General features: G+C 40.4%; 3 protein-coding genes and 1 long non-coding RNA gene across 6 annotated transcripts; 2 read left to right on the forward strand and 2 right to left on the reverse strand.

Moving 5' to 3' along the window:
* The first annotated feature begins 7,899 nt into the window (after positions 1 to 7,899).
* LOC113299829 (ras-related protein RHN1-like) lies at positions 7,900 to 9,783 on the forward strand. Of its 2 annotated transcripts, none has more exons than XM_026548923.1 (8): positions 7,900 to 8,035; positions 8,286 to 8,363; positions 8,455 to 8,622; positions 8,705 to 8,753; positions 9,011 to 9,084; positions 9,188 to 9,281; positions 9,384 to 9,515; positions 9,607 to 9,783. In XM_026548923.1, the coding sequence occupies exons 1-7, from the start codon at positions 7,997 to 7,999 to the stop codon at positions 9,479 to 9,481; spliced, it is 600 nt and encodes a 199-aa protein (XP_026404708.1). In that variant the 5' UTR covers positions 7,900 to 7,996; the 3' UTR covers positions 9,482 to 9,515; positions 9,607 to 9,783. The 2 variants fall into 2 exon arrangements, with proteins under 2 accessions (XP_026404708.1, XP_026404709.1); XM_026548924.1 differs by having other exon boundaries at positions 7,962 to 8,039; positions 8,452 to 8,622.
* Positions 9,784 to 10,088: 305 nt separating this feature from the next.
* On the reverse strand, positions 10,089 to 13,986 carry LOC113299828 (nitrate regulatory gene2 protein-like). Its single transcript, XM_026548922.1, has 4 exons — positions 12,758 to 13,986; positions 11,952 to 12,130; positions 11,631 to 11,854; positions 10,089 to 11,093 (listed from the first exon to the last, which is right to left on the reverse strand). Exons 1-4 carry the CDS (start codon positions 13,836 to 13,838, stop codon positions 10,289 to 10,291), a joined length of 2,289 nt encoding a protein of 762 aa, XP_026404707.1. The 5' UTR covers positions 13,839 to 13,986; the 3' UTR covers positions 10,089 to 10,288.
* A 2,085-nt stretch (positions 13,987 to 16,071) lies between these two features.
* Positions 16,072 to 19,627, reverse strand: LOC113293478 (methyltransferase-like protein 22). 2 transcript variants are annotated; one of them, XM_026542105.1, is made up of 9 exons: positions 19,347 to 19,627; positions 18,854 to 18,955; positions 18,592 to 18,662; positions 18,416 to 18,518; positions 17,602 to 17,652; positions 17,213 to 17,366; positions 16,929 to 17,067; positions 16,527 to 16,632; positions 16,072 to 16,452 (listed from the first exon to the last, which is right to left on the reverse strand). In XM_026542105.1, exons 1-9 carry the CDS (start codon positions 19,525 to 19,527, stop codon positions 16,298 to 16,300), a joined length of 1,062 nt encoding a protein of 353 aa, XP_026397890.1. In that variant the 5' UTR covers positions 19,528 to 19,627; the 3' UTR covers positions 16,072 to 16,297. The 2 variants fall into 2 exon arrangements, with proteins under 2 accessions (XP_026397890.1, XP_026397891.1); XM_026542106.1 differs by lacking the exon at positions 17,602 to 17,652.
* A 1,658-nt stretch (positions 19,628 to 21,285) lies between these two features.
* On the forward strand, positions 21,286 to 24,581 carry LOC113293479. Its single transcript, XR_003332325.1, has 6 exons — positions 21,286 to 21,490; positions 21,626 to 22,310; positions 22,408 to 22,500; positions 22,587 to 23,170; positions 23,253 to 23,385; positions 24,184 to 24,581. It is a non-coding gene; the product is annotated as an uncharacterized LOC113293479 (long non-coding RNA).
* The last annotated feature ends 2,642 nt before the right edge of the window (positions 24,582 to 27,223 follow it).

Genomic DNA, 27,223 nt, shown 5'->3' on the forward strand with positions numbered 1-27,223 from the left:
CTCTGGTAATAAGAGGCGTCACGTCGGAGGGGATGCTTCCGGTGCTGCTGGTGTTGGTGGTAGAGAATGTAACGCCATGAGACGTGTTGACTGCGCTTGCGGATGGTACATTGGTTTTGGCCATTCATTTTTTGCTCTCACCCGATACGGCCACATACTCTATTCTCTTAGGGGTCTCTCCACAAAGCTGAATTTTCAAGTTGAAAATCATAGTTTATTGTGTGACGCAATCCTGGTCGCAAGAAGTCCCTAGTCATCTTTTATTGTCTTTGTAACATATCTATGTCGATCCGCGGCAAGGCGGAGAACCTCCAGTCCCCAGGCGTAATTCTCCTGAATCAATATTTTCCTGGACAATGCTCTTCAGAGCGTTGAATTCGTTGGTAGGATGATGAATAAACCTGTGATAGTGGAAATATCTTGAATCTAACATCTCCTGATCAGTTGGTGGACGCCCTACCGGGGGTAGTTGGACTACTCCCTCTCGTACCCAAATTTCCAGTAACCCTATAACTCTTCTGATAGGCAACGGGAAGCATGGATATTTTGAGTCTGTCTTCTCCCGCATCAGTAGTTTCTATGGCGGAAATTCTTGCAGGCCTTGGAATAAAGCTCTCTTTGAGGACGGAACTGACGCTTGAGCGATCATTGATTCATGAGCGGACCATTTACTTCTACTGTATTGCTGAAAGGTAATTTCTCTTGAGGGGCCTGCGTCAGCGACGACGACACGTGGTGGATGAGATGGATATTGTTTATTGGCGCAGTGTTCGTTTCCATAAGCGTCTTGGTAGGTCTCCCCCTCTTTAGGTGCTTTGCTTTTCAGCAAAGCAGTCGTGTTTACAGACTGTTGGAAAACTCTTTGAACTTCTGCGAGGGTTTGGAGATAAATGTTTTCCAGCAAGGCTTCATAGGCGGGGTCTTTACCTTTGTCTTGCAGATGTTGTGGCGCACCTGAAAAGTCTCCTCCCCTGGTCTTGTGAAATTGTCTTGGCTCTCGGGTTGGCAGAATCCAATTCGCCGCTCTTCTGCTGTTCCTTTATGATGTGGATACGTGCTCCGTTAGCATCCTCATTGGTACAGGCCCAGGCTTTAGCCAAATATTTAACATACTTCGTATTACTCTTGAAATTGGCAGGATCCTCCGGATAAGCCTTTGCTGATTCTTTCCACAATCGTCTTATTATACTCTTCAGGATACGAAGCGTCTCGTTTTTCCGCCTAATAATATCGACTTGGCTGGCAACCATATCCTCTAGCATTTTTGTCATGTCTTCCATGGTAGTTGGCTTCCATCTATTCATTGCTTCTGTAAGGTTCGAATGACCCGAATACATCTGGAAAGAATCTTTGACTGAAATGGGTTTCAATTAACGATTGAATGGGGCCTAAGACCAATTGGGATGGAAATGAAATTGAGAATTGAATTTGCAACCGAGAGATTTAATCTCCCACTGTGGTCGCCAATTGTTTGTGGGTAAAAACTCTTTCTGCTGGTTTTGGTAAATTTGGGTGGGTGGATGAGAAACGAGCCTAAACCTTAAACAAATGCACTGCACGGGAGTACTTTAGGTTCGAGAGATCAATCTGTACAATCCTGGCTTAAACCAATAAATGGCCGTTCCAGTCTTACTTCGGTCACAAAGTGAAGGAGAATGGTTGGTCTTAGGGAGGGAAGCGAAGAAGGTGTTGAGACCAGAATGGTTAATTCTGAAGGTGTGGCTATTTTATGACTTGTATCAGAATTTGGAACTGGCTTGCGTGATGTAAGCTATCAGTTCTTTGGTATTTTCTGAATATTGTGTTGTTGTTAACCAAAACTCTGATTTTGGTTGAAATAGGTAGAACCTTTTAAACAAGTCATATTGAACGCACTCTGATCTCGTTGAAAGTGGGAATGACTGAGTGATGGAGAAGTGGGGTAATGTGTAAATGCCAGAGACCATGTTCCAACTATGAAGGAGACGGGTTAGTTTACACCCACTATTTCTTGCCGCCACTAACTGCCCTGCTTTTTGACACTTTCTTATAATGGGCGTGTTGCACGCCGCACGCTGTAAACCGCCAGTCCAATACCCTGATGAACATCCTCCAGTTTCTGACATGTTTGATGTCTCGAGTGTTTTCATGGAAAATATGTAGCAGGTTGCTATGTGTGGCAAGTCAAAGTCAGGAGACTTGCCACAAGAGAATAGCACGTGATGTTATTTGGCTTGTCTTAGTTGGTCGCCCAAAACTTGCCACAGGCCTGTCAATTCTGTGGTGAATTTGGACTGATGAGATCGTAACTCATGAGAAAGGGTGGCCATTGCTTATGGCCACATTATGTTGGCGCCTGATAGTAGCACAATGGCGTCATTGGCACATGCCAATGGTGTAGTGGAATGTAGCGGCATGCCAGTGGCATAGTGGCGCCTGGCGTAGCGTCGACAGCTATTTTGGCATATTGGTGTTAAACTCAAATATGGCTCTGGCAACACTGGTCCTGTTGCTATATAAAACTTAAAGCCTTGGGAAAATTACTTGACTTAGTTGGCGTGGCAACTTTAGCTAAATTAGGGTTTGGCATATCGAAACCCTAATTAGAGCGTACGACATGGCCGCGGCACGGTGGCGCTTTATGCAATCGGTGCCATGGCCACATTAAAGGAATCATGGCATGCCATAATATGGGAATAATCACAGGCACAAGGATGGCCACATGTGATTATAGAATGGTATCGTTTTTAGGATTTGGCGGGTCCACATGGCTCGTGGCATGTTTGGCATGCCAATTAGCATGTTGGCGCGGCTTTTGGAAAGCCAATTTGGCATTGTGACCTTCTGGCGCAACTTTGCCTCTTTTGATACTGTAGCAGGTTTAGAGCGACCTGATTGGTCGATTAAAAAGAGGGTCGGCCAAGCATGGGCGTGGCCACACTTCTAGTGTGTGTGTGGCGGCTTTAAAGCGACCTGATTGGTCGATGGGAAATAGGGACGACAAGTATGTGCCCATCCACAACTCATGTGCGTGTGGCGGGTTTAAGGCGACCTGATTGGTCGACGGGAAATAAGAGTCGGTCGAGCAGCATGGGGGTGGCCACTTGCAGGTGGCGCCAGCTGGCCTATGGCATGGCCACACCTCCCTTTGTTGCTGCTCTTATTTCGCGGCTCCTTTTATTCCTTGTTTTATGATTGTGGGTAGGATTTTGCGCCTACTAATCCATGGAGGATTAATTATCTAGTTCGCCTATGCTTAATTTCGACAGGCAAGGTCTATTATACTGCGCAGGGCGCAAAACCCTAATTTTTGCAAATTAGTCAGGGTAATATCTGAATCTTGTGGATTATCATAAAATTGATTGAATTCTATGTGTTGACACAGAGTTCTTTAAGTTCATAATTTCTAAGAATAGATAGATTTTTCAAAAGATTATGGTTTTCAAAGTCTGAAAATTGTGAAATAGAAACTAGAAAAGGTGTTATAAATGAAATGTTGGAGGAAACTAATCAAAATATTTTATACAAGGAAGGCGGAGTAGTTCTATAACTTCTTGTTGCATGGATTTTTGGGATTAATTCCTACTCGATAGAACTGAGTTAGTGATTAAAAATAGCATGGATCTCCTTGGATGGAAACTCCCTGCCCAGAAACTTGCACCACCCCCATCTGATCTTGATTTTATATTGTTCGAGTAGCAATGGAGAATTGTGTAATTCGGTATGGCTAATGTAGATGTCGTTGTTTCATTATTTTATTTTTCCTATTTTCCCTTTTTCTTTATTGTTATGGTTTTGGACATTCATATATGGCTAGACTTCCGAACCTGCACTTGGTGGAAAAGTGTAGCATTGAAAATCTCCATTACCAATGCAAACAAATATATGGATAAAGGACATCCATGTATTAGCCGTCTTTTTACCCAAAAACAAAATACACAGGGAGAACCATTGACTAGCACCGATAACTTAGAAGTAGTGATGCACAATGAAATCCGTTCTATGTGCAACGGACGGACGGGATTAAGAGTCATCCACATGTAATCCGTCAAAGTTGTGAATTTGGAAAACCCAACCGTGTTTCAATCACCCGTGAATTTGACATCCGCAGATCAACGGGTGATACGGACCGGATGCGGCTAAACCGCGGATTTAATCAAAAAAGAAATTACTAAATTGGGCGGATTTACTTCTGACAATATAAGCAGAATGGTGCTTGCCTATAGATTTTGCAAGCAAGGGCATTCAATACCTTGTTGGCGGATCAGCATGTCCCCGACAAAGAAAACGACTAGCCGACAACTGTTGATGACCGGTCCGACCCGAAGAGCCGCCTGTTGGCTATGCCCGGGCCCGCTTTTCCGGATTGGACATCATCGGTTAGGGGGGAGGTACTTGGTAGGGGCGTCATCAGGGAAGTGGAATAGACTTAACAATTGCATACGGTCTAAAAATCGAGACGGATCATTGCTTAAACACGAAAAGGATTATTACAACGGGATGGGAAGCCGATCTAATCCATCGGCAGGTTGAGCCGAAGAGTGTTCTCCTTGATTCCAACAAGGACGCTGAGGCGGTCAGGCCACGCCGGCGGGTTATGATGGCCGCAGCACTCATGGTCGTCTTTAGGTGGCATGCTCACCACCAGGGCCGGATTAAAACCCGGTCCGAACATACCTTAAACCCTATGGCAATACGGGATCAAAAAGGTCATATTATTTATGGTGCTTGCCTATATTCAAATTTTGAAATTTCATAGAGAAGTTTATACCAAGCTAAACTGGGAAGGAGAAAAGAAGTAAGATTCTTACTTTCCATATATTCATATCCAGGTCCACTTCGTGTTTGCCTGACAAATCAATTTCATCCACGCTTACAACAGAAGAAGAAAATAGCACAACAACCAAAGGTAACTGTAAGCTGAGAGGCGGATAATTCATTAATAATGATCTTTGTTGATTTGTTGTAATCTTGAAAAGTAGAGAAGCAAAAGAAAACCCACCAACCATCACAAGGAAATGAAGGGAATGTCATGTTTATATGGATATTGGAATATTTTCTCCGCGCTTCAAATCTACAGGCATCTGTCCATAGCATGCAAGTTACAGTAAGAAAATTGTACGTAGCCCCTTAAAGAAACAGACAGCGATGTGAATATAATCTATTGACGCATATAGAATTGATCAAATATAGTTACCAACCTGATGAACGGTAATGAACGGTATATGTTGTAAGATGATATTTCAGCTCATGCAAGAACAGCGTAGCCATTATGACCAGACCGATTATGGACACTACAAGCAAGGAAGAATTCGTTGAAGCTCATGATATGATCAGTTCGTCAGAAAAATCCATGCTATTATAAAACCTTACTTCCCTACGGTACGGGTGAATCCGCGGATTTCAAAGTCCAACCGCAACTAAACCGCTAAAAGTGCGGATTTGATAATCCCATCCATGTCCAGTCCATAAAGCTTGCGGATTGGATTTCACCCGTAATTTTGCGGACGGATACGGGTGAAATCCGCGGTTCCGGATTTTTTGCTCACACCTAAATTCCTTTACGTGATAAGTAAGGGTGTGCAACGGACGGACGGATGCGATTTATGGGTCACCCGCGTCTAATCCGTCAAAGTTGCAGAGTTTGGAAAATTAAACCGTGTCTGCCCGAATGACCCGTGGATTTGATATCCGCGGATCAACGGGTGATGCGGACCGGACGCGGAATAACCGCAGACTTAGTCTAAGGAAAAAAAAAAATCTTTGCCTATCTGCGAAAATCCCTTCGTATGGGTAATTGATCTCTCTATTTATTTATGTTAACTCACTGTCTCACTCCCATCATAATAAATTATAACAATGAAGCAAATGCCAAAGTTTTGTTGCACAATATTACGAGTACAATATATATACTTAATTACTAGGTTGCAATCTTAATTAACACTGCAACAGATAAGTGTAGTGATTTTAATCATTTCATGTAGCACCTTGTTTTTGAAAACGAATGCGCCAGGAAAATAATTTCCTCTCTGAATCGGAAAACAACACGATAAATTTCGTGGATTAGTGCTTTAGCAGGATTCTTGTCCACAATTGACCACCTTTGGCGGATAATTAACTGCTATCTTGTTTTGTGTTTATATTCAGTATCAGGAGGAGGGCACAGCTTCTTTTGCCAGTAGTTCTCACAACGCACCAATTGAAGAGTATGTAGTCTACCCCATGTTTTCAAGCTTCAAAACCTTCAGTTTCTTCAAGAAGATAATGCAGATCTTGAAATGTTCTCTGAAGCAGACGAACCTCTTACTCCCAGTAAACAAAAGTAGAGATATCTAATCTAATCTAAAACACCTGTTATCCCCTGTAAAAATCTTAAACTCAATTTTTGTGTGTGCGGATGAATCCGCGGATTTCAAAGTCCAACCGCAACCAAACCGCTAAAAGTGCGGATTTGAGAATCCCACCCGTGTACGGCCCATATATCTTGCGGATTGGGTTTCACCCGTAATTTTGCGGATGGATACGGGTGAAATTCGCGGTTCCGGAATTTTTGCTCACCCCTAGTCATAAGCATTAGGGGTGTGCAAAAAGTCCGGAACCGCGGATTTCATCCGTATCCGTCCTTAAAATTGCGGGTGAAACCCAATCCGCAAGTTCTATGGGCCGGACACGGGTGGGATTCTCAAATCCGCATATTTAGCGGTTTGGTTGCGGTTGGACTTTGATATCCGCGGATTCACCCGCACCATAGGGTAATAAGATGAGTCAACGATGACCACGACGAATTGGAATGAATTTGACGATAAACTTCAAGAGGATGGATAGAATTGACTTGTTTTTTCAAAGTTATAGTACGGAGGGAGAGATTACAAAAGATGCAGTCAATGACAAGTATAATAACCAGAAGAGCACCATTAGGTTTTCTCTTAGTTTTTTTCTTATTCGCTAAACTATTGCATCAAAGGGTACCTGAAGACCCGATACAGAGCAGCTTCGACACATTTTTGTTAATTTAACCAATATTTCATTTAAGGACTGACCACCCATTTGCTTGAAATTTTATTTACCTGGTTTAACGTTACCTTGAATGTCAATTTGATATCAGCGAATAAACGACGATTATAAGACCAGAACTAAAATAAAATAAGAAAAATAGATGAAATACACCATGCAACTCAAGAACCTTCTTTTCCATGTTGCAACATGAGTTTCTTGAGGCTAACAAAAACACAATGGAATGGCAACTCCAACTTGAGTGATTTTGTTTTATTTTATTACAGTATTATTTCTTTTGGCTAAATCTACGGTTAATCCGCATCCGGTCTGCATCACCCGTTGATCCGCGGATATCAAATCTGCGGGTAATTGAGCCGGACACGGTTGGATTTTCCAAAAATCCGCAACTTTGACGGTTTGAACGCTGGTGACCCCTAATCCGCATCCGTCCGTTGCACACCCCTAATAAGCATCCTTGGCTTGTTGAAAAAATTCTGAATGATCGCTACAAATTCATCACCACTTCAGCCCAGTAAGCTTTGAAAAGGTGGCCTGGAAAACCCATCAGCCCAACATGTCCACATTTTCATCCTCTTTTTACCACTAAATGAAATTTTATTACAGTACACAAGATGTATTTTAGTTTGTAATGTTCTGTTTATCGACTTTGGCTCCAATTGTAACTTAGTTTAGAAAATTAAAGCATTGGATTTGGATACGGTATTTTTATCCTACACACGAAAACAATGGTTAATATTATGGTTAATTGAGCACGTGGAAATATGACTAGTTTTGGTATTGATTCAAACTAAAAAAAATTGCTAGATTAAAACAAGGACTAGTATATCAATGGTGGATGAAACAAGGACTAGTATATCAACCTAAAACAGTCTTACCAGCAAGTCAAACTCTTAAACCTAACATTCTTCATATTTTGTATACAACTACACGTTCTGTTCATCATTTCTTCCCTTTCTATCTAACTTTGGAATCTCTGCATAACAATTTGTTGCATGTTGTAATGGCAAAATCAGGGAACAAAAGCATACAAGCAAAGCTGGTGGGTATGTGCATGAATAGATTAGTACTTCTTATTAAGCTTTTGTGCATGTCAAAATTTTATATGCATATTTCTTAGCTAGTTTCATGTTTGAAAATCTTCTAAATATCGCTTAATATGAATGAAATCAAACATGGATATATGCCTGTACTTATAAGATGGAGTTCTTGGTTAGAATGTATGGTTGCCAATGTTTGAGAAAGCACAATAGTAGTTAACTTCTGGTGGCTTAAACAATTTGTGCACCCAGGTGCTACTTGGGGATATGGGTACCGGGAAGACGAGTTTGGTATTAAGATTTGTCAAGGGCCAGTTTTTCGATTTCCAGGTTTGATTTTTTTTTCTTTTTTTGAATGTACTTTCGATTGTTGTTCATATTTTGTTTGATTTAACACAGATAATACTTGAAATTACAGCAGGAATCAACCATAGGAGCAGCGTTTTTCACGCAGGTATTATCATTAAATGAAGCTACTGTAAAATTTGATATATGGGACACGGCAGGACAAGAACGATATCACAGTTTGGCTCCCATGTATTATCGTGGTGCATCTGCAGCGGCTATAGTATATGACATAACAAGCAAGGTGAGCTATATTACACTGTGCTAATAACACTTGGTATATATCTTTATACAATTGTAGAATTAGTAATTCAATTTTGCTGCAGGATTCTTTTCGTCGAGCCAAAAAATGGGTTGAAGAACTTGAAACACGAGGTAACAGTTCTGATCTTATATTTTGGCTTTCAGAGTTTTATTGCTGTCTAATTAACATCCAAAAAACATGCTTCAGTTCATTTTCGTAGAGCCCTGCGAACCCTGTACAGTTTGGATTCAAAAACTTCTTACTTGTTTCTCAATTAAAAGAAGTCTTGTTTAACTGATGAGGCTATTTCAGATAGAAAAAAAAGTTGGCAGCAGGTAATGCAACATGTTAGTTCACAGAACTTGACTTCTACATTTCGCCGTTGTAGGTAATCCGAACATGGTAATGTTGTTGGTCGGAAACAAGGCTGATTTGGAATCAAGCAGAAAGGTGGCGACTGAGGTGCGTGCAGAAATTCGTTCCTAAAGCATTTCCTTTAATCATGTTATTAAGTTATAACCCCTGACACCATACTGGCCACCATTTGATTCCTCAATTGTCACAGGAAGGTGAACAATATGCGAAAGAAAACGGGATGTTTTTCATGGAAACATCTGCAAAAACTGGGCAAAATGTTAATGAACTTTTCTACGAAGTTGGTAATACGCTTTAGTTTTCAGAAAGAAAGTTCGATTTCTTTAGTTTCAATCGCAAGAACAATTACTTTCCACAACAATAGTAACTATGATTAGTTTTTGCAGCAAAAAGATTAGCAAAATTGAACACTGTCCGCGCTTCTGGCATGAAACTACATGGTGGAACACAAGAAGGAAGGAGCTTATTTTGCTGCTCCGGTTGACATCCTTGTTCAAGAATTTCCCTTGTGGCACCACGTAATGCTGCTGTCTCTCTTGTGATTTTATTAAAAAGATGTACCACTGTTTTCTGTAACTAACATCATGTTTACTGATTTCTGTCTAACAGCTAGTATTTGCACATCAGTTTATAGACAAGTCGCGATGGAGTGAACTGTGGCAAGTGAATCCCTGTATCGTCTACTTGTAAAAAGTTAATGAACCATTTAATCTTTGTATGAAACAAGTCTGTTTATTACTGAACTATGAAAGCTACAAGGAATAAGCTAACAAATTAAGATTGGCATACTTCAGCTTAATTCTTTGCTTCCCACCAAGTTTCATGGTTCCTCCTTTGAGCTTCAACTCTGCAATGTTGTTACTAAGTTGTTCTTTTCGTTTACGATCCTTACGGTCTGATATAAACTACGCAAGATCAATATATCTACTATATAAAACAAAGCTTGGACATATTGGCCTAGACAACAGTCTTAACAAAGAATTTTCCTATGAAGAGTGATACTAATCTGTAGCTAACAACAGACTATTCGAATTTTGAAACATTGTCTACACTAAAGTCTAGGTCTAAGTAAAGATTTGAGAACGAGAAACTGAAAGATAAAAACTTCATATTAAATAAAGCTTATAATTATAAAGGACTACCAAACCTTATGTGCAGGAAAGAAGAAAAATTAAGTTAGGGAGGGAGATACATTACTTCTAGTGCTGTCACCAGAAAGACTGCAAAACGAGCAAGTTAGTTTAAACATTAAAATACAACAGCTACCAACTATACATGGCACAGGAAATTTTTAAGCCGGGTTTCCAGATGACTTCTGTGAATTCGAGATGGACTCCAACCTTTTGTACATGTCTGAACATGCAGAAGAGAAATCGCTCATGGCACGGAATAGCTCGGGCAAGTGATTCCTCAAACTCATCACCGACTTCTCTCTCACCTGTCTGCAATGAGTGTGATATTCTTCCAACTCTTCCTCAAGTCTCTTTTTCAAACTCTCCACAACAAACTGCCTCTCTGCAACTGGATCCTTGTGGTTTGGATCTTCACTTCTATCTGGGTCCATCTCATCTGGTGGCGTTCTCCGTTGTGTATACTTGTGGTGCCAGTCCTCGAAAGCACGGCTCTTTCTCGAGAACTCTCTCCTGGTGTCCTCACACTTCTCTTTCAGTTTCATCTCTTGCTCCTGATGAATTTTGATGTTGTTGATGACTCCTGCAAAACTGAAAATGGCGTTTCCTGCCAACTCATTTGGAAGCTTCTCCAGATGTTCGTGCCAGGCTTGCAATAGGGGTTGGATCGCAGGGTGAGTCACTCTTGGTGGAGATGAGACTTTCTCCTTTAGGCTGCTCTCGATCGGGATGAGGTTCAGCTTCAACCAACTATTAAGGGCTTGTATGTACTCTTTTTGATGACTCACAAGTCTAGAAAAACTTGCATGCCATTCTTGGACCACTCCCCAAAGCTGAATAGTTCGCTCATGGTGTTGTTCACTTGTTTCATTTGTGGTCTGGTTTATATCAACGAACTTAAGACTCGCAGAAATTTTCAGCTGGTTGACATGATGTTGCTGCATTGCCTCCCACATTGCAGCCATCCTGTATTTCAACACCGAAGTATTAAACTATTAATCCATACACTCTATAACTAGAAGCAGAGATAATGGATTAGGAAGAGAACTGGATTTAAATTTTTTAATAATAACACGTATATAGCAGGGTAATGTTATGTCCCTAACAGATTCAACATCCCTCTAAAGGAGGAACTAAGAAATCTGTATGGTCACTTTCAAAGCATGCAGTCATCAAAACAGAGCCTCTCAAAGGAGATGCCATACAAGTTTCAAATAGTAGAACAATGTTAATTGTGCTGCAAATAAAGGAACAAACATGATCATAATCTTGAAAGAAGCACTTAACACCAACACTTGCCATATTCACAAGTACAAAATTCAAATTGTATGGCAGAAGGAGCTACACCGTTAAGAATACGAGGTACAAAATGATCCAACATGGGTGCATAATGCATATCAGATACTCATGAAGCGCTAACTAGCATGAGTAATTATTTGGAACGACCTTGTACCCTACAAAAAATATCCAATTCAAAGTAATATTCTTGTACAAGAAACCTACCCTTCGACCAACTTAGTAAGCTTTGGATACAACTGTTTGTCACGCAGACGGTTGATCTCTGAAACGGTTGAGTCCATGGACTGCATGTCGACAATGTACCTCGTATGCAAGTGACTTACAGCTGCCTTTGTTTTCTCCAATGCTTCAGAGCCAGCACCACGTTTTTTTTGCTTATTCAACAAAGCAACCTTTCTCTGATATTCAAGCTTCATTAGCTCACCTGCCTGGTACACGAAACAAATAAATTTAAGACCAGGAATGTAACACGTCGAACACTCAAAAGATTGCTAAAAATAAATCAAAAGACAGTAAAATCAATACCTTCACTTCATCATAAAGTTTTTTCTCCCATGCTAGCAACTTATCCAAAACAGTGGCATGAGTCTCGTCCTTATCTTCTAAATCAAAATCATCCTTCCCATCGTCACCGTTGCCCATATTTCTGAAAGACCTATTCCACGTAATAACACGCATAACCCTTTCTGAGTGATTAATATTAGCTGCAAACAACAGAAGTACAGAACTATTAATAACTGCATAAGCCAAATGAAAGCTTGCGGCATGCTTCTCACAAGACAGCTGAAGGAGTAAATATCTAAACTAATGAAAAATGACCATAAGAAAATTTGGAAATGAGAAAAGCTTCCGCATCTTGTCATTACTGGGTCAGGGAAATTAACATTTAAGGTTAATGATTCAAATTGGTGATCTTGTAACTTCAGGTTCTAGCCCAAAACAAATTTCAGATTTCAAGTTATTACAAAACCATTTTACTTGATTTCCCAGTATATACTCCTGTAGTTTATTATATCTTCCATTTCCCTAACATCGGTCTCTCCACAAGTACAGATGCATATCAAAATCGGCATTTGTTCTGTTTATCTAGCACAGTGGGGCATCTTTCCTCCAAGCTCTCGATTAAACAACACACAAACCCACCAGTAATCATCAATCCAATTAAACACGCAAATTAATCAAGATACAGAAATCACACTAAGCCTTTGCCTTTCCCCATAAAGTTTCAGTCTTTTTACTCTTTCCCTTCCAAATTTTGCACCAAAGTCCCCAAAACAAAACAAAAAGAACCAAAAAACTGGATAATGAAATCAACAAACAAAAGGGTATACCTGAATTATCAGCAAAATTGGAATGATAATGCAAACGAGTAGCCTCGAGCATCCTAGAAACATCATGAGCACTTTCAGAAGCTTTAAGAAAATGATCATCTAACGCAGCCAAAACCTGCAACAAACTCACAGTCTTTCCACCTTTTCCTCCTGGTTGAGTCCTCTCAGTAGGAGCAGTATTCGAATGAACCATTTTAGGTTTCTGCACTTGAGGCTCAGCAGCCACATTCTCAGGTGTTTGAGGTTCAACCTCATCATCATCAATAACATGAACATGACCATTACTGCGACTACCTCCACCAGCTTCATGAACAACATGCTCTGATCTAAACCCACTAGTAGTACTTTTATGAATATGATACTCAGTTTCATCATTATCAGGTCTAATCTCATCATTCTCATTCAAAACATGTGGCATATCCATTGAAAAGAAATAATCCCAAGTCATACCTTTAGATTCTGGTGGTGGTGGTGGTACAGGAGTATGAGGTGGTGATGAAGGCTGTTGAGTTCCTCCTCCACCACCACTACCACTACCACTACTACCAACATCACGTTTACCACCATTACTCACACTTCTCCCACCTCTACTTCTTCTATGATGATTTAAATCATGCCCCACACTCTCACCCCCATCCTCATCATCTTCATCTTCCTCCTGTATGGTATCCTCCTGCTGCTGTTTCAGATCAGGTTTAGATAAATTAAACTCAGGCATAGTATTAGCACGTTTAAGAGGTTGAGGTGAGAAATTGGGTAATGGGGGTGGTGGTGGTGGTAAATTAGCTTCATAAGATGGTTGTTGTGTAGCATTAGGTGGTAGTGGTGGTGGTGGTGGTAATGGGTTGCTAAGATTATTAAGGTTATGATTAATTAATAGATCTTGATGGTTTGATAGATTAACTTCACCATGTGAATAATCACTTAATGCTGCTCCTGTGTTCTTTAAAGCTACTGAATAGGATGAATGTGCTGCTGCAAATTCATTCCTTTTTGTTACTGCTTCACGCATGAATTGCTTCCGATCTTTACATCTTGATACTGCTTCTTCATTCTCTATCTTCGATTGTGTACACCCCATCACTGAAAAAAAAAGATCTGATTTTGAAATCTAGGGTTTGTTCTAGCTAAACATTGAGATTTTGGGTATTTTTTTGTTTCTTTTTTTTTTCCCAAGATTGGAACTTGGAAACCTAACAATTTTTGGAAAGAGGTGTTGGCTGCCTCTGTGTGTAATGACTAAGTATGAGTACAGCATACTGTAAGTGAGATGCTGTTAAAAAGGTGGGGCCAATTTCTTTAGAAAACGAACAAATTGTGCAGTACTTTATGCGAGGGTGGGACCCACTTTTTTACGATGTGATCTAGAGAATAGATTACGTTGATTTTGACCGTTGATTAGGATATGTGGGGCCTGTTTGAGAAATATCATTAGATCTTACGGATGGTGAATTGTGGGACCGTGCGTTCTTTTCTTGTGACCGTTTGGGGATGGTTACAAGAACGGCCAAGAGATACATGGAGCCTCCGGGAAGCGCAAAGGAGGCTCCGGGAAGAGCTAATTGGGGATTTCACATGCCAAGGTGCACCCTTTGTTGGCATGTGACGGCCGATGAAATGTCGTTTGTTAACCAAGATCTCATGTTGAATCGTCCGTTAATACGCTTTGACGTGCATGGAAAAAACAATCTTGCAAAGAGAAAAAAGATCGGTTCAATGGCAAAAATTATGATTATAATAATAAATGGGTTGATAGTGCGACCGACCGTAAAAACATGTTTCACGGCCGTTTTTCGCATCGTGAGCAGAAATTATGAATTTTTAAATGCACTATTGGAGATTTTCTAAGGCATGCAAATCCGGGCGGAGAGCATGAGGAAGTGGCAATATGATAATCTCGAACGCATATGCATGGCCATGGATGCATATTTGCTGTCCCGGCAGTGACTTATTCACTGTTAATTGTTTGTTAATGCACTCGTATAGATCCTAAAAGATCTCGACCACAAAAGACACGATCTCGCTACACACCTGTGAAGGAAATTATAGAATATATATGGACAAACCCCTTTACAGTATAACGTATACATACAGCCATTTGTTTGTCAAAAAAAACATTCTCCATGGTTGGAAAGGGAATGTCACCACCTCTATACATGATGCAATAATGGAGCCCCTGTTCCTTATAAAAAATATAATTTTGAGAAATTCTTGATTCTCTCTTTGTATAAATATTATAGTAATCACCGATGTGTCTCTTTCTGATCTACTAAGCAGCTTATAGGCTGGGGTCAGTAAGAATAAATCTTTTGAACCGACTAGATTTAATGGTGTGGCCGTGATGTCAAAAGAAAGCAAGAATATAATTTTAAAGAACACATCAGTAGATACGTATGAAAATGATAGGTCATGGCAACATACACTATACAGTATTGGAAAAATAATGGTTTGCAAAACATAATCAGTTGTACAAAACTTTTTATCAATTTGATTATTTTTTCGTTATGTTTGAGATTTTATAAGAATAATAATGGTGTTTGACTAAATATGCTTGGACCTTGGTGGTGGATATGGGTCGACATCGTATCATCGTAACTTTTGAGTTTGTCTGAAGTTATACTGTAACTTTACAACTAAATTCAACTTCATCTGACCTATGAGCAGTTCCAAATTTCCAATATGTGGATAGAGAGTTATCCACCAAGTTGGTGGTGAATTTCCATCACAACATTTAAGTTTACTTTATGCATCCCGGGGTTACATCATGTTTGTTTACTCCTGACTCATCTGAATCGTCTGGATCATCTGGATCTGAGTGAAATCACCTAACTGACTGACTCATCTGGATCTGAGTCGATATGTTTGTTTTGAGTCAGATCTGACTCATCTGACTCGGAAATAAGTGAGTCAGTGGTTTGGTCCCATGAGTCAGGGGTATTTTGTTACCTGACTCAAATGAGTCCGAGTCAGAGGTTATGTCTGAGTCATAGGTCGAGTCAGATCTGACTCAAAATGGAAAACAAACGGTCCGAGTCAGGGGTTGACTCAGATTCAGACGCCGAGTCAGCTGCAAACAAACAAGTTCCTAATCAGACAAGCACTGTACTTGTGGATTTTGCAGTCGACATGGGCATATTGGAGCCGGTAATTCACAGTCCAAGAGCAGTGGAGATTTCTACACTTGGGCAACCGCGACTGTTTAGGTTTTACTGCTGGCCTTGCTTCCTTTTTGCTAGAATTAAGATGCATGAGAGTCATACTGTTAGTTGCAACAAAATTTAGTGAACAAGTTTCAAACTTAGGTGCAACAAAGGCTCAGCAAATTAACTCCCAAGTCCCAACTACTATTTCAGCTCACCATAAGTCACAGACATTTGGATTTAAGTTAATGTCAGTACTAGGTGTTGTATATAGGATACCTGTTTGTTGTTTTTTTCACTTGCCTTGTATCTTAAAACAGACAAAAGAAGCATTTCTATGGGGGTAGACAATGAAAAGCAAAAGGGAAAAGAGATATCACTGTCAGTGCAAATAAAAGGTTTAACTAGTTGAATTGCTAGGTGAGACGTATCTGATCTGCCAAATTTCTACATCATTTCCTCTATCGTATTCCCTCACATACTGCGGAATATCTGTGAGATCGATAAGTTTACCAACAAAACAGAGCGATTTACTGTTCTCGAGTGAACTGCATTCTGCAATCAATGATTCCGAATTTTAATGCATAAAGTTAACAAAATTGTAAAACGAGCTGCTCTAGGAGGCTTACCTGTGTCATCCTTCAGATAACTTTTAAAACGCGAATACCCGTTTGCAACGACGTCAAGGTCATTGAGACTGAAGTTGTACCGTTTTTCCAGAGCTAAATATAACACCTAGAACAAGAAAAAGAAGAAGACATGGTGATATTTAACTTCTGACCCTAAAAGATGTTAGTGGAAAGTTTAGCTTTCTCGAATATCACTAAAATTTAGCTAACTTTTGATGCATTTTTACAAGTGTCTGAGCAGCTATATCATTTAGCTGTATCAATGGTGAGGACATAATTTTTGCAGTCTTGGGATCCTTTCCAGCTGGGACCATTGAATAGGACAGCATTCGTCCTGATTTATTTGTATTTCTCTTCCACTAAGATTCGATATAATTATGTGTCTACTACAGTAATTAGTACCTTGGTGGATCCTCGTGACATCAGTTTCTGCAACGTGCCGAACAACGCATCAGTCAGATCATCATTATAAATTACATCAGCAGCTAAGAGCAATGAAGCTCCCTCAGCTTCCTCAACTTCTGATGGGGTCCATGAAAATCTGCAATATAAATAATTGAAGTAACAGACATGTCATCCTAAGGAACAAATCAAAACAAAAATGTCAGTAATGAGCAAAACCATGTACGATACAACTGCACGAACCAAATGAACGACATTGTTCAACAAAGACAAAAGGACTTTACCTTTCATCAGATGAATGACATTGTTCAACTTCTGGTGGCCACGAATTAAAGCAATCAACTTCACGTACAAATACTGAAGTTGCATGATCTTTAAAAGCTTCCAAGTTCCGGTGAACATTCAGCGCACAGTTCTTGAGTACTTCTTCACCATGGTCTAGTTGGAAAATGCATAGGAAGGCAATGGTTATAAGTGAAATTTTAAAAGAAAACTCTCAGAAACGAAATGCCAGCATTCTTCTTTATCGAAATTCAGTTTCACTAGTCTTCATTTTCCACGAAACATTCAGAATCCGTTTCCTCCGAACTAATTTAGTACGTATACCACATTACCGTAGTGTAAGAAAAGAAATCTAGGCAATGAAGGCATATAAATTCCCCGCATCACATACCTGTTAAGAAAACAGTCTTAGCAACACGTGCCAGTAGTATACCAAGCAACCCTGGTAAAGACAGCGAGACAGAATCCTGTCACAAGATGAATACTCTATGTTCAATGATATGGATATTAAGTCAGATAAAACTATGTAACAGCAAGACATGTTGGCTAAGTTATTGCCTCATTGGTAAGCATATCCTACACAAACTTAGCAAAGTTCAATATTGTCAAGTGACTAGTCTACATTCATTCGGAAGAAAAAAAACATCGGCAGAAAATTCAGTAGATATCATTTATTATGATTGGGCTTCTACAGTTCATAATCTCAAACGTGAGTGTCATTTTGGTTTGGTTGGTTCTCCAATAAAACTACTTCTGTTGGTATTGATGTAAAATACATATTGCCTGGGAATATTTCGAGATATTCTGCCAGAATGTCTTTTTGACTCCACGAATCATTTGGTGAAAAACATGAGTTTATTAACTTAAATTTTTGGATCACTGAATGCAGCTCCCAATTCAACTTATTATTGTTATTAATGAACCCCCGAAGTTCAAAACCTTTCACACTATGTTTTCTAATATATGAACTTCGGACAAGAGGCCAAAGACATACTACTAGTTTAGCAGTATGAGAGCAACTAGTCTCTGGTGCGGATATCATACACCCTGATTATACAATAATTCATATCATATAAAAAATTATGCAAGAAAAGAAGACCAACCACAAAAGAAAATTTAAGAACTCAATAATTTAGATAATACACTCAGCATCTGTATCTATCTATATGTCAAGTTCAATTATGACGGATCAGTGAGTAAGTTACCTGTTCCAGCACCAAGTTCTACAGCAACAACTCCGTCAAAGTCGGATGAAGAGAACATACTATTCAACAAAAAATCAGCCAATACAAGTTCTGCTTTCCACACCTAAGAGGAGGAAACATGTGAGAGAACTAAGACATTAATCAACTACAAAGAATCAGGGTAACTCATGCATTACCTGCAATCCAACACTTGGAATTGATGATGTGATACTATGCTGGATAGTCATTCCAACATTATTCCACTGTTCTGCACAAACAGTATAAGAAATTCGTTTTAAAGAAAAGAAGAATACCAGCTATTCATTCCAAGTAATTTGACAGTCCTACACAAAAACTAGTGCTTTAGCAATATGCCGTTTCAGTGTGGGCGAATGAATCAAACAATGTAGGAGATACATACACATATGAGAATTCATGGCAAACCTTAAAAGGACTTACTGGAACGTCTAGGTAGAACGAGATCACCATCTTCATCTAAATTCATCATTTGACATGACAATTTTTCTTCAACATTCATGACAACACTTTGTTTTTTCACCTCTGCATCAAATATACATCATGAAATAAACTACAAAGTAAATTCCCAGTAACACAATACTATTTCCACAACACAGTTCGCATACAATTAAATATCCCGAAGTACTTAATTTGCAAACAACACTACTTAAAACAATTGAATTTAATTACAATTTAGATAAAGATGGTTATCCTAATTAAATTTAATTGCAATCAATGACTGCACCATAGCCATTGATAATGAGTGAGTGAATAACTTGCAATTCAACTGAAACCCATTTTTTAGAACACTAAATAAATACATCCTAATTAAGCACAATTTGCAATTCAATTGAAACCCAAATAATAGAAAACACCCCTAACAACAAATATTAGTATTTTCTAAATATAAGCCATCACTGATAGAAGTAGATACCTGGTGGTGGGAAAGGGAAGGTGAAGTGAGAAACGTAAGGACCAGAGAAATTAGGAGGGCAACCAAGATGAACTTCACTCATTACCAATTCATGATCATTGTGATCTCCTCTATTAGATGGTTTTGATGATGGGTTTTCATCATCTGTTGATGATGTTGATGATAATCTTTCGTCTTCCATGGACAGATGAAGTTGAACACACACAGATTTCTTGTCTGAAGACCCTTAAACCCTGAGATACGGGAACCCCAGTTCTTGAGAAAAACTTCCTCTCTTTTCCCTCTATGCCCCGGGGCTTAGAGCAGCTAGGGCGCCGGGAAAACTTTAGCAGACGTGATTTGGGTTTGGGGCACTCGATTTTTCTGTTGAACCCGGGCCGAACACCAAACCCAGATGCTGCAGCGTGATGGACGGCCCATTAAAGTGACTGTCTGCTATTTTAACCGGTGCGGCTACGATGTGATCGGGCCACATACTTCAAGTATGTGGCCCATCTTTATGTAATGACACCTAGATTTTTTTTCTCCAAAACAGTTTTATTACCTATCTTTTTGTCTTACCTATCTACTTTTTCTCAAAAAGGAAAAGCAGTTACGTGGATTTAGAGGGGGCAGGTTTTTAATATGAATATGTGTCAAAATATTAAGAGGGGCCACATACAAGATGTATGTGGCCCGACCACATCTTAATCTGAGCCTATTTTAACGGTGTGCACAGCACCACCTCAGTTTGGATTCACCATGGGCACGAAAATTGGTGCGACAAATGGTTTTTTGAAAGCTTAGAAATACTAGCCTCCTACTAGAATGGTTGGTGCGACAAACATAGAAAACTTAGAAATACTAGCCTCCCATGGGCACAAAAATTGGTGCGACAAATAATTTTTTGAAAACTTAGAAGTACTAGGATTTCACCCACTACTATTCATTGTTCGGTGATGTGCACAATTGGTAGATAATCAAACAGATTTGGTAAGAATCATTTTCTCATATTTATTTTCAATGTGTCTGGATGTAGAAAATCTTACAACCACATCCAACAATCCACATGAACTCGAAGCAAACATAGATAAGTAAAAGACTCATAAGAACACAAGATATACGTGTTTCGGCATGATTATCTACGTCCACGGGGGTGAAAGATTGATCTTATTACTTTACACAAGGATACAAGCTCTAATTCTCTCTACAATACTCTCTCAATATGTTCTCACTCAATCATAGATTGTTTGCCTTCTTTCTCGACAAAGTTCTCTATTTATTGGCTAACACGCTCATGCAACGAAGTTACAATGTAAGCACAACTCATCCTACTTGATGGCCTTATCGGGTGATGAGTAACGTTCCTTCCGATATTTATTATCCGATCCTAATATGATCCCGGTGAATGTTATTCTCAATATGCATCTTCCCGATATTGGTGCCCTGGTACTCCTTGACCCGACGTCACCTTCTATCCCGATCCGAGATGATACTTTTATTTCCTGACCCCCAATTTGACTGAGTTCTTCTATTCTGCTCACGTGCTTTGCCAGTGTACTTGTCATCCTGGTTCCCGATAAGTATCTTTCCATCACATCTGAGTATCTTCTTGACACGTTCTTGCTCCATGAACACTTGGTTGGTATCTCTTTCTTTGTGCTTGGGTCATAGAGGGTGATTCGGTATTGTGCATCGTTCTTTCTTCAGTGTGTCATGGATCGAGATTGCTCCACCTAGATCTGTCATTTATTTACACCTACATTTATGCCCCTTCTTTCTCTCGTGTGCCCGACACGAGGGGAAGAAACTGCCTCGTCTCCCACGACTCTGGTCATGCCGCGTTTTCCGGTTTGCTCCCCCCCCCCCCATTACTTCGACGTTTATGACCCGTTACCTTTTCTTCCAGTTGTAACCGTCTGGACTATACATGCCAGTAATAAGTCTTTGGTTTCTTTCTTCACTTATTCTCTTCTCTTAAGAATATACACTCTCTACTTCTCCGCCTCTGCAACTCTTCATTATTCCCTCCTCTTTTTTTCTTAGCTTTTTTTGTTGTTGTCGTCCTTGTCCTCCGTTGTTCTTCACCGCCTTTCCTGTCTCCGTTTTTCGAACCCTGGTTATTTTCTAATGGCTTCCTCAACTCCATCCATGACTGAAAAAAGGTGTGTAAGTTATACTTTTTCTCATGAAGATAATGTTCCTTTAGATGCGTTGTTTATCGTTCATATCCCTTCCCATCATGATCGTCGTGCTCTTGATTCGCTCTTTTCTGATGATTCTTCTCTTTTTACGTGTAGGACTGAGAATAAGACCTATAAGTACACCAATTTTATTGATGCCCAATTTATTGATCAACTGATGGATGAATACAACCTCCATGAATATGATTTGGAACTGTTGGCTGGTCAGAAGGGTCAACTGAGAAGAGAGTTGGTTGATGGTTTTGTTAATTCTCCTAAGGCGACCATCATCACCAAAGGACAACTTGAGCTTGGGTTATGATTCCCTTTGTATGATCCGATCTGTCTTTTTTCCTATGAGGTTCTGTCCCAGCTCCATCCTTCTCATGCCTTGGCTCAGTGGAATGGGAACACCTTTCGTCTTATGGCTGAATGGGAGAGGCGAGGAAAGGGCGAGTGTTCCCCGACTTTTTGGTCGACCTATGATCCTTCTGACGCGAGAAAATATACTTCGGATATCCTTGTTGGGAATTATCGGAGCGGGACTTCTTCTTTCATCTCTTTGGTTGGTTTCGCTGCCAGTCTGCATCGCCTCAAGGTTCCTACCGGCGGGTTCGATAAATTAATGCTAGATGAAGATCCCGAGGGTAGCACCAATACTAATAAGCATGCCCAACATACCAATGATTCTGTCTGGGATCGGGTTCCACTTGTTATCCGTGGTCCTATTTTGAGTGGAAAGTTTCCTCCTCCTGAATTTCCTCCCTAGCCCTATCCTCTTTGGGTGGTTAATGCTGATCAGGTAAGGTTTTTGTCCTCTTTCTCGGCTCGGGTTTATTATCTTAACGATATCGGGTAAAAGGTTTAAATTATTTCGTTCCTTTGTGGCCCAAACTCAGAGTAATCAGCCTAAGGCTCAAGGTAATCAATCGAAGGCTCCAAACACTCGAAAGAGAGGCTCTAGCACCAGGACTGAGGAGGAGCCAGTGAAGGTAACAAATTCACTTCTCTTGTTCTCAGTACATGTACTTGCCCCTATTTGTTGCCTTGAATGGATCTAACGAAGTTGCTTTTCTAGAAGTCGAAGACTGGTGAGGAAGGTGTGGAGATCTCGTCTGGGAAATATAGTGACGATCTTGAGGATCGCTTGCCTTTATCCCAATTTTTACCTAAAAAGTTGGTGAATAAGAAGAATTATGACGTCTCGTCTACCGTTGTAGGTGATCAATCTGGTGGTAAAGGAGTTGTAGGGGAGAAGACCACTCCGAATAAGAAGAATGTGCCCCCGTCCTCTAAAGCCTCCCTTACTGGCAAAGGAGTTGTTCTTTCTGGTACCAATGTAGGTGTGGTGATGTCTGATGATGATGACGACGATGAGTTCTTTGGTTCTGAGGATGAAAACGATTTGTCGGGTGGAGGTGAGGAATTGAAGGAACCCGAGATTATCGTCCCCGAGGATAATACCTCCACTCGAAACGAGCTGGTGAACAAGAATCCTCTCCAGGAGGGAACAATCGGGAGTTATGTCTTTACTTTCTCGGGTCCCGTGTGTGATTCTTTGGGTGCTCTTACGTCTCCTAGTTTCAGTTCTCTTTCTGCTGCCGAGATGCTGAAGGTCGTGCACTTTATGGTTCCTCTATGAGAGATTCCCTTAATGATATGGTGAGTTGTTTTGCTTTGAGTGTGCAGCTAGCTTTGGTACGTCTCTTTCTGTTATTGTCTTAACTGAAACTGCTCCCATTAGGTCGCGAACCAGAGGCTTCTTGAAGCTGTTATTCGTGAGAAGGAGTTGGCAGATATGGTTGATCTTCGGGTTCAACTCCAAGGGGAGAAGGAACGCGTCCGAGGGCTCGAGTGGTAGCTAGCCGATGCCCAAGGTATTTTCGTGAAACCTTACCATTTTTGATTGATAATGTAGTGCCAATATCCTGAGTCTAGTATTGTCTTCTTAGCCGAGATATCTAGTATAGATCGGGATTCCGTTTCTGAGTACCGCACTATGTCCAAGAAGTTGAACATTGAAAAAGTGCATGTCGCCACCCTTCAGCAGAAGATATTTAACAAGGATGATAAGATATACCGCCAGACTACAGAGATCGAGCGGCTCCAAGCCGAGCTACTTCGTTATCAGAGATTTGAGTATGTACCCGAAAAAGTGGACAATCTCCAACCGAACTATCTCGGATGCAGAGGGTTGCAGCCGATAGGAAATTGTTGAATGACTCCTTAGAAAGTCAGTGTAGTACTTTGAGGCGTCAGAACAGGGATTTTCATGCCGATCGTAACCGCATGTCTCAATTAAAGGATGATGCCGAGAGATCTGTTCAGAGTTTAGAAGAAAGGCTTCTCAGGTTTGACCAAATATCGCAGGATTTGTAATGGACTCGAGCCCAATTATCGGGTCTCCAGTCATCTCATGATCGGCAGAAGACAGCTTGGGGTAAACATAAACAATATTGCCCCACTAATGAGTTCAATGAGCAGCAGCATAACGAGTTGGTATTAAAGATGTCTGCTCTTGAAATCAGCCTTTCTAAATCCGAAGAGACTTTAAAATTAGTTTTTCTCGTGCTCTCAGGTCTTTGTGCATGCCTTTTGTTTCCCGATATATCTCCTTGCTTTTTTTGTATCTGTGTACTTACGTGCTAATTCTGTGGTTATCTATGTTCCTGCAGCCGAGCAAGGAAAGGTCAAATCCCTGGAGGAAGAGGTCATTCAGCTGAAGAGCAGTGAGGTGCAACTAAATGAAGAGATCACCACCACCGATGCTGCTGCTGCGGAGTTAACTCGTCAACTTGCTGAAGCGAAGCAGAAGTATGAAGCTGAGCTCGCCGCAAAGATCAAGGAAGGGGTGAAGGAGTTCATCGAGAAAAAAAGGGCTCAAGTTGCGGCCAAGAAGTCTGGCTCGGGATCGATTCCTCCGAATGAATAACTTATGCCTTTTGTAGTGTTGCACCGCTATTTTGTCCCCTATATCGGGCTGTAATTCTCTCCCGCTTGAACACCTATAGTTTTTAGATAACTTTTTTCATGGGGTGCTGCTTACCAACCAGTTTTTTTATTTCAATGTTTATTACTCTTTGACAATGTCTTTCATCTATTCATAACATGCTTGGTAGTTCATAACCGGTAGCCTTCCTATTTTCTGTATTTCATATCAATCATTCATAAGTTAGTAGAAATTCAAATTATGTCGAACACACTCAACAGGGAAGGTCATCAGGCCCAATGCCATGTCCCGACTAAGGTATCTCATCATTGATGTTGTGACCCAATGGAAGTGTATTAGGTCATTCCTAGATTCTATGTCTCGATTACCCCGGTTAGTTATCAACCAACTATCCCGGGCAAGTGAAACTAGTCACTTGCGATGAGAGCAATGTTGTATGCTCGGCTACCAACTACTCATGCCTTGGTAACAGGTTACTGGCTTACGACCACCAAAACCCTTAGACTACCTCGGCACTTGCACACTGCCATCGCCCCGAGTTCGAATAGCCCGTCGAGTGTAAGTCACCTCGGAACTTACACATTGCCATCGCCCCAAGTTCGAAACGACCATTAGAGTGCAAGTCACCTCGGCACTTGCACACTGCCGTCGCCCCGAGTTCGAATGACCATTAGTCACATATGTCATAATCCTTGCTATCTCTCACGGATATTTGAAGGATTCGAATGACAGAGTATCAAACCTGCCGATACACCTCTCACGGGTGGTATAGTTTCAAGTGGTGTGCATTCCATGGCCTTGGTTCCAGCGTCCCATCAGGCTTTAGTATCTTGTACGCTCCCTCTCCTACTTTCGACACGATGGTATATGGTCCACCGCATCTTGCCGCTAATTTTCCATCCTTCTTATCACGTTCATAGCTGGGTAGTTCCTTCATCACCAATTTTCCCGGGTAGAATTCTCTCGGGTGGACCCTTTTGTTGTACTCTCGTTGTAACCGCCTCTGATAATTTTCCATATTTTGCAGAGCCATTTCTCTGGTTTCCTATAAATCATCAAGCTTGGTCAAGATCAAATCTGACGATAGATTTCGTCTTCATGCTTCCGTTCTCGTGGTAGGTATCATCGCCTCGGTTGGAAGAATTGTATCAGTCCCGTAGGTAAGCATGAAGGGTGAAATACCTGTGGCGTCCCTTCGGGTAGTTGGATAGGCCCATAATACATTGTATAACTCTTCACACCATTCGTCATATTCCCCATCCAACTTCTTTTTTATATTATCCTTTATTGTCTTGTTAGCGATCTCGGACTGCCCATTACTTTGTGCGTAGATGGGTGTAGCTTTGATTTTTCTGATGTTATAGGTATTAAACAACAGATCGATATTCTTACCTTGCAGTTGTTTCCCGTTATCTGAAACAATAGCTGATGGAATGCTGAAGCGATAAATAATATGCTCAAAGATGAACCTGAATATGTCCTTGTCCCGAATATGTCTCAAGGGTGTAGCTTCGACCCATTTGGTGAAATAATCTGTCGCGACTATTAAGTACTTTCTTTGTCCTGACCCGACATATAGTGGTCTGATAATATCGATGCCCCACTTGGCGAAAGGCAACGGCCATACTACTGAGTTTAGAGAAACTGATGGTGCATGTATCTTATTCCCAAACTTCTGGTATTCGTCACAAACTAATGCCATGTGTTTTGTATCCTCATTCATATAAGGCCAAAAGTATCCCATTGTCTTGGCTCTGGACGATAAACTTCGACCCGATCTATGAATTCCCGCACCCCCATAATGCAGTTGAAAATGCGGGGGTCTAACAACCACACCCAACAATTCATTTGGCAATCTGAGAGGACTTACTCCAATATACTTTCTAGAGAATCAACTAGACAATCAGACTCAATCTAGAGTAAAGTATATCAAAGAGTTTAATATCTCTAACTCTTAATTCAATCCGCAATCAGCAAATAGAAATCAGCGATCCCGGTCGAATATAAGAGGAGTAACTTGAACGGTACCAAAGACCAATGTTCAAGTGTCAATCAATTTAAATAAACAACCCAAAGTCGGATATTCTAATTGATTGAACTTAACGCGCAACCTGTGATATTTTAATTATATAACAAAATATAATGTGGAAAAGAAATAACACAGACACCAGAATTTTGTTAACGAGGAAAACCGAAAATGCAGAAAAACCCTGGGACCTAGTCCAGTTTGAACACCACACTGTATTAAGCGCGCTACAGACTCTAACCTACTACCAATTAACTTCGGACTGGACTGTAGTTGAACCCTAATTAATCTCACACTGATTCAAGGTACAGTTGCGTTCCTTACGTCTCTGATACTAACAGGATACTACGCACTTGATTCCCTTAGTTAATCCCACCCACAACCAAGAGTTGCTACGACCCAAAGTCGAAAAACTTGATAAACAAATCTGTCTCACACAGAAAAGTCTATAGATTGAATAAATTTGTCCCCACAGAAATACCCAAGATTTTTTGTTCCGTCTTTTGATAAATCAAGGTCAACAAGAACTAATTGATAAACTGGACTTATATTCCCGAAGAACAGCCTAGTATTATCAATCACCTCACAATAATCTTAATCGACTAGCGAAACAAGATATTTTGGAATCACAAACGATGAGACGAACATGTTTGTGATTACTTTTATCTTGCCTATCCGAGAAATTAATATCGAGTCAATTATTTCAATTGAACTCAATACGATAGAATCGGGCAGGATC

Source organism: Papaver somniferum, chromosome 7 (genome assembly GCF_003573695.1).
Source record: "Papaver somniferum cultivar HN1 chromosome 7, ASM357369v1, whole genome shotgun sequence".
NCBI lineage: Eukaryota > Viridiplantae > Streptophyta > Magnoliopsida > Ranunculales > Papaveraceae > Papaver > Papaver somniferum.

What these genes read in the sequence shown, in the direction of transcription:
- LOC113299829 (XM_026548923.1), top strand. Translation starts at nt 7,997, where the DNA reads ATGGCAAAATCAGGGAACAAAAGCATACAAGCAAAGCTG. An exon ending in AAAGCATACAAGCAAAGCTG is followed by an intron (nt 8,036 to 8,285) that starts GTGGGTATGTGC and finishes TTGTGCACCCAG; the next exon opens with GTGCTACTTGGGGATATGGG. An exon ending in TGAACTTTTCTACGAAGTTG is followed by an intron (nt 9,282 to 9,383) that starts GTAATACGCTTT and finishes TAGTTTTTGCAG; the next exon opens with CAAAAAGATTAGCAAAATTG.
- LOC113299828 (XM_026548922.1), bottom strand. Translation starts at nt 13,838, where the DNA reads ATGGGGTGTACACAATCGAAGATAGAGAATGAAGAAGCAGTATCAAGA. An exon ending in CAATTTTGCTGATAATTCAG is followed by an intron (nt 12,131 to 12,757) that starts GTATACCCTTTT and finishes TGTTGTTTGCAG; the next exon opens with CTAATATTAATCACTCAGAA. An exon ending in AACTTTATGATGAAGTGAAG is followed by an intron (nt 11,855 to 11,951) that starts GTATTGATTTTA and finishes TTCGTGTACCAG; the next exon opens with GCAGGTGAGCTAATGAAGCT.
- LOC113293478 (XM_026542105.1), bottom strand. Translation starts at nt 19,527, where the DNA reads ATGGAAGACGAAAGATTATCATCAACATCATCAACAGATGATGAAAAC. An exon ending in AGAACTTGGTGCTGGAACAG is followed by an intron (nt 17,653 to 18,415) that starts GTAACTTACTCA and finishes TGTCTTTACCAG; the next exon opens with GGTTGCTTGGTATACTACTG. An exon ending in TGTCACGAGGATCCACCAAG is followed by an intron (nt 16,633 to 16,928) that starts GTACTAATTACT and finishes TTCTTGTTCTAG; the next exon opens with GTGTTATATTTAGCTCTGGA.